General features: G+C 35.4%; 1 protein-coding gene across 1 annotated transcript in view; it reads left to right on the top strand.

Annotated features, from left to right (window-relative positions):
* ATP6AP1 (ATPase H+ transporting accessory protein 1) overlaps nt 1–7,173 on the top strand; it is a 112,233-nt gene that overhangs the window by 22,338 nt on the left and 82,722 nt on the right. The window contains exon 4 of the mRNA XM_019509271.1: nt 5,744–5,940. Within this exon, the coding sequence (XP_019364816.1) occupies nt 5,744–5,940 (197 nt within the window). The remainder of the gene's footprint in view (nt 1–5,743; nt 5,941–7,173) is intronic.

Here is a 7,173-nt window from a genome sequence, read left to right as displayed (position 1 = left end):
CTTTGTGGGTGGCATCTTTTATTAGACCAACTGTAGGCAAGCTCTTGGGTACCAAGTGCCTTTCTTCAGGTCTTTGGGAGGCTCTTTGTAGCACAGAGATCTTCTGAATTGATTTTTGTTCATCCTAGTTTCTCTCAGTATTTTTCTTCCAGTTCCCTCTTCCCTTCTGCTTGAAGCCAGGGAATCCTTCAGGTAAAGCATCCACCCCTGCCAGGAAGGGAGACCTGAAAACTTGTCTATATCCCATCCAACTATGTGGCTGTTCCAATCGGAGAAATGACACAAAAATCCTTATCTCTCACACCCTTAAGATTTTCATTTTATTTTCACTTACATTTACATGTGTAAAGCTTTGATGACACTTGTGCATCTGTAATCATAATCTCTAAGGCCAGAAATGGTTATTATAGTCACTTTGATATTCTGTAAAACAGGTTGTAGAAATTAACCCAAGTATTCCTATATCAAGCCCATTCCATTTTTTGTTAGAACATATCTTTAAAAAATCCAGTCTTGGTCATATTACAAAGGATCCCATTATAATTCTCTCTCTTTCTCAGGCACATAGTAAAGGGCAACTCTGAATTGCTTCACCAAGAGAAATTATCTTTAATGTTGCATGATCACAATTTTTACATCTTTGATAGGCTTTTACTGTACAAGTTTCATCAGAATCTAGTAGATGTGGCTTGTCATATCCTCCTCTTGACCTTTAGTGATGCAAATTTATTCAGAGACTTAAACCAGAGATCTTATTTAATATGTATATGTGCATGTAGCAGCATGTGTAATACAAGAAAAAAAAGTGTGATTTGCTAAAAAGAGTTATAGGATTGTAACTCTCAGACATTCTCAGATATTAGATTTGTGCAACTCTTTACATGAGTGAGTAGCTGTTTTGAGCTTTTGGGATCAATGGTTGTGTGTGCAATTAGGACTTCCATTCCCAGTTAATACAGAGAAAGATGTTATAAGTACATCATTTGTTTTAAACATTCAAATAACTTCTTTATTAAATAATAAAATACAGAGAGTGGCATTCTGGGAGAAGTTTTGTCAGCTGAATATGAATCCCACAAACCATTTTTCTCTAATATAGTTTTGATGTTCCCCAAACAATACTTAACTCCATTGAATTACAATGTGTAATAAAGCAACCTAATTAGTTGCCAGCTGTGCAGTTGTGTAATTACTACTGTAAGTCAGAACTTTCTACTAGATACTGTGTATGCATGTACATATATATGCATATCCATACGACTTTTTTTTCTAGACACTAGAAAAGCACTGATATTCCTTGATAACCAAGGATAATCTCATTAGCTAAAACAAGGCCTTGCACATAAATGAAAAAAATAACATTTGGTAATAGAAAGCATTGATTATCTTATCAGCTGGCTGAGTAGGATCATGTAATCCTATCTCAGCAGGATTGCTTAATAGGAATATAGTATATCAATATGCGCTTCTAAATGCTGGTATTACTGCAATCATTCCAGAGGCTGAATTATGGGATTTTTTTAGCTAAACATTTTTCTTTTACTTAGTTGCATACATATATATATAATTTTGACAACCCTTGTACATACATATAATTCAATTTAACTGTATTTGGTTCAAAGTCCATGTTGTCATAGCAACATTGTACAAAAAGTATGTAGTGGACCAGTCCTCAGCTCTTTGTTTTCTGGCTAAATTGGCTGAAATATTGCTCATTACTCATGTGGGATACCTAAATCCACTGCTATATATTCCTTGTACCAATGTCAGCTAAACTGACATCTATTACTCTAAAATGAGAGTATTAGCACAAGAGGGGTTGCCCATTTACTAGATCTAGTTTCTAAACTCATTTCCATTTGAATGCTTTTTCTAAAATCAATGCCTTGAATTGTTTTTTGTTTTGCTTTTTTTTGTCTTGCATGTACCTTACCTCAAAGGGTACTTAACTTTTTAACAAAGGTTGTATTTTTTTAAGATTCAAACCTACCCCTAAATTTGCTGTAGGAATTAACAAAGAGCATACTTTAAAGACACTATTTCCATGATAAAGCAAGCAAAGAGGGACTGGATGTAACACTCTTAATAATTATGAAGTAAAAAAATAATTTATTTATAAAAAAGTTCAAACCCTGAGAGAGTAGCTAAATACATACATAAATTAAATGAATAAAACAACTATCACAACATTAGAAGAGAAACTGCAATAGAATGAAGAACTAGTTATTTAAAAATACTTTCAATAGCTGAAATAAAATATCTGCTAAAAGTATACCACACCAATTTTCACTTGTATCATCCAAAAGGGTGAAAGATGAGATAAGGCAGATGGTAAGGCAAGGCTGGCCCCTTGGAGACTAACTCAACAATCTACTTTGATACTAGGTTGTTGCTGATGAAAACTCATACCTCTGAACGAATTAGTCTCTAAGGTGCCAACCCTACCTTACCTTCTGCCTGGCTTAAGGCTAACATGGCTAGCTGCCTCTCCATGTGAACCATAATACATAATTTTATGCATAATGGTACTTTTCATAAATCTAAAAATATAAAATTAATACAAGCTTCTGAAAGAGTAACAATGCTAATTTTCCATGTGATTAAGGTGAGTAGAAACAGATGGTTCTTGTAGCTCAGTTTGATTTGATTTGTTTTTATATGACAATAATATATTGGTGTTGTAGAAAATAAACTTCAATATTTGAAAGGTACTCCTAAGGATAAAAAAGGCAGATTTCAGGGATCTCACTTATCAATTTGTCTGCTTTGGTACTGTTTCCAGATATTTTCAGAGCAAATGCACATCTTTTACCTCAAATATGGTTTCTTATAAAGTGGATTGAAAACCTTCTATACACAATCTTTTTGAGAAAAATGAAAGATGCTAACAATGTCTCTGTTAACCTTTGCTCCATTGTAGGAGAATCATAGAACTGTAGTGTCATGAGGGACTTTGAATCCAAACCCCTGCACAAATGCAGGAGCTTCAGGGGATTTTTAAGAAGTCAAAGGTATTCATTAGTGGGGCAATCTAACATAGGCAAAAGAAACTCCTTTTACAAATATTATGGACAGCAGCTTCCACATAGAGATTCCACTATCACTTCATGGTCTTGGAAAAAAGATTTCTTTCCCTTTCACACCTTGGGCTCTCCTGTGCTGATATGTCTAGTCCTTCATTAGGCTGTAAAATGCCTGTCTTTAGTTCTATGCATTCCCCATACTTTTTGTCATCTAGGACTACAGAAAATGAAAGATGCACAATAGATGGAGCATCAACTAAAGATTTAAATTATCATCTAAATTATCATCTAGATTATTTTATTGCATGTAATGGCCACACTGTTCACTTGTTTAATACCTATTGCTGTAAAAATTGTGTAATAGAGGGTAGGAGGTTAAAATAGCAAAACTGTCAGCCTTAAATATTGCCTCAGGTTTATAAAATGCAAAATGTGATCTATTTCCAAGTTTAAGCAAAGCTAGCAAGGCAGGAGTACATTCCTCCTCACTTCCCATTTCCTTCCTTGTGCAACAATGCAGGGTTTTTTAAGTTAATTTTCCTGGAGTTGCCTTTTCTACCAGTCTAGGTACTACAATAATAATAAAAATTAAGTATTTCTTATTTCCAGCAAGTGAAGGTCAAAGGTTCTCTCATGCATAGTGGCAGCTGGGGTTGGCACTGTTAAGGCACACCAGATTCTGTGGCCAAAAGCCCACAAGGGAAGGATGTGATTAGCACCATGGCCAGCAACTTTTGACTCCCTGGTCCAAATGGCCAAGTAGACTTGAGTCAACTGGAACAGCCATTGCCCTAAGTCTATAGTGAGACTTGAATTCATACCTCCAGAGTTTTAGCAAGAGAGCTAACCCATGCTGCCACTGTACTTCTATTAGCAATCAGTAAAATGTGAAAATGACTGTCTGCTGAGCCTGGAGTTTGCTCTTTTTGAAATCAGCACTGGGAGGAAAACGTAAGATGTAAAAAATGATCCAAGCAATTGGCAATACTAAGTAAAATGTCAGAAAAGTGGTAGGCAGACAGAAAACAGAAAGGGGAGAAAAATAATACGAAGAGAGAAGTTTTAGCAATGCCATAACACTAGCATCAGCTAAGAGAGGCTCTATAACACGCTGAACATCAGAATGCTAAGTAGTGTCAATTAGTTATATATTTAGAAATGCTAAAGAAAAGATAAAATGCAGTAAACTAGACACAGTGGGGGAAAATACACAAATATTCATTTAAATTTTTGAACAACTTTATTTAGACTATTCACACCTGCTTTTCTTAAACATTTTATTTGAGCATTGCATTTGTTAAAAGTAATTGCAAAAAAATGTTAAGCATGAATGCTTGAATATTTTATTAAGATTTTTTTTTTTACTTACTGTTCATGAGCATTTGGATCAGAGACCTGAGTAAAAGGGTTAGGCTCATGTAATAAAGCATTTATTCAGTCAAATAAAGTTTGATAATTGACCAGTTTAATATTGGTAAAAAATTGTTTAAAAAATGCCAATAGGTCTAAATAATACACAGAAGAAGCACAAATTTTCCATTAAGAAATGTGTCAAAAAACAATAAAAAAAACCATATTTCTGTCAAGAAAATTACAAAAAATTTAGGTTTTTTTGTAAAATTACTATAATCTTTGATCAGTCAAAAATATGCTGTCAATCAACCAGTCAATTGACAATATTGCCCACCCTAGAATAAAATAATATTATATTTGACCATTTTAATGGACTCAGTCTGAGTTTTACAATTCAAGTTTTGTTTAGGAAACCAGAAAATATCTTCATAGTTTCTATTTATTTTATAGTAAATGAATGTGAATGAATGGGAAATGAAATAATGAAGTAAAAGGAAATTAGCAATCTGTTTATAGAGATGTTTTAAACCCTAAGGCCAAATTTGTCCCAAAAAATGTTGTTATAAATTAGTCATTGTCAAGACAAAATCAATCATGATAGGGTCTTATTAGGAAAGGGTATTTAATATATAAATATATAATGAAAACTGGTACTAGTAATGTGACTTTGCTACTTATTGCACTCCTGTAGCTTGTGCTATCATTTATTTATCTGTTTCAGTTTTAAGGGCATTACATAGCTGTCTAATGATTGTCTGGTGGCTTTTATATATTGGACAGGTATATAAACCATGGAAACTTGGTTCTTGAGTTGTCCCACCAGGACTGGGGCACAGTTGTAGAATTGTGCAAAGCTCTGTGCTGTTTTTTGAGTATTGAAAGAGTCATAACCCAGATGCTGCATCAGTCCACTATTTTCCAGAATCAGGCTTATACAGTTTGAAATGTGGTATATTCTAAATAAAACATAATAACAATTTCAATTACAAAAACAAACTTATTTGCACAAATGTAAATACCTAGGGCTGGTTGAAAAATGCAAAATTATTATATTAAACTGTCCAATATTTTGTTAATAGTCAAAATTCCAAATTTACAGACATTTCAGTGACTTTATAAACTGGTTTAAACCAACCAAATGTTCTTGCAATATATAATTTTGCAAAAAAAAAGTTTATAGCTTTTGGTAATTTTAAACCCTCCGTCTCTCCCAGTACTTTCTTTTGCCATATTTGTTAAACTATATATAGTTGGATCCATGTTCAGAGTTGTATAGAGTTCTTTGAATATTGTAAAACTATGAAACATAATTGACCCATGTCTTAATTATAAAGCAGGTAGCTAAATGCTTCATATCTGTATTACAGGAAATTCTTAAGTTTTCATCATCTTCTTTAATTTTATCTGCTGTTGACTCTGAGGCTGCTAGATATCTTTTGAACTATCTTCTGGGAGTTGTGGATTGGAAGTTAACAAATATAGATAACCTCAATGATGCATCAGAGATGGAAGTGGATACATCAAGGTCCAACCTATTTTTGATAAAGCTACAACCAGGCAACAGGTATGGGGCTTTTTGTGGTAAAGGTTGGAACTGATGTGTCTGTTCACAGGATTCTTAAGGCTTCTTAAAAATGCCATATGGATTAATTATGTAGAAAAGTCAGTGAACCGATAATGTACAGGATTAGGAAAGTTATTGTTACTTGTAAATATACATTCTGCATTATTTCATACCTTTAGTTATGTTTACTAAGTATAATATTTGAATGGTGTAGAGAAGGTCAGTTAGACATTCCTATTTTATCTGCCTTGTTATACTAGAACAAGGGGTACCTAAGTTGCATGCCACTGGGGGAAGCACTGGACAATGGAGCTGGCTGCCTTACCCGCACCTTGTACCCATATGCAGCTCCTGGGACTCCATTGGAAGGCAGGGAGTGGTGCTCTGGTGGTGCACAAGTCCCAGAAGCTGCACCTGAGTCCCACATGATAGAGGCGGGCTGGCCTGGCTCTGCTCCTTGCCACCATGTGTAGCTCCTGAAACTGGCTGGAGCTGTGCGCCACTGGGCACCAGCACCTGCATAGGCCATGAGCACCCTGAGGGCCTGCTGCTGCTGTCAGTGGCAGGGGCTGTGCACACCCTATCTCTGACCCCACAACCCCCAACATGTACACACACCCACAGCCCCCAACATACCCTACACACCCCACACACAGCCATACCTCCTCACAACCCCCCATACACCCCCCCACATACTCCCCTGCATGCAACATACAAGTGTAAAACCTTATTTTGAGCTATTATGCAATTACCTCTATATACACTATGCAAACCACCTGTAAATCAAAAATATTTTTAAAAATATTTTAAAAATAAAATCAAAATACATTATAGTATATGTTTGACTTTTAGTATATGATTTGGGGGGGATTTCTGGTTCCAAGATGGCAACCAAGAAGGAGTAGTTCTGGGGACAAAGGAAAGGACTTCTGGTGGCAAAGATCAGGGGCTAGGAAGCAGGACTTGTGGTTCCAACACAGTGATAAATGGGTGGAGCACCTGTCAAGGGGGAAGGCTGCCATTGTGGCCTTTGACTGCTCACCAAAGCTCATTAAGTGGCCCTCCAGACAAAATAATTGCCCACCCCTAAATTAGCATGTTAATCACTTCTAAAATAGTAAATTGGCCCTAAGTTCAGGTAATTGATAGTATGAGAAAATGGAAAACAAGCCACAAAATTATTCCACAAAATGTATGGAATAATTTTGCAGCTGGTTTCCACTGTGTCTTAAA

Source organism: Gavialis gangeticus, unplaced genomic scaffold (assembly GCF_001723915.1).
Source record: "Gavialis gangeticus isolate Ggan-Ray unplaced genomic scaffold, GavGan_comp1, whole genome shotgun sequence".
Taxonomy (NCBI): Eukaryota; Metazoa; Chordata; order Crocodylia; family Gavialidae; genus Gavialis; species Gavialis gangeticus.
The sequence above is the reverse complement of the archived record's forward strand: the minus strand, read 5'-3'. Positions and strand labels throughout refer to the sequence as shown.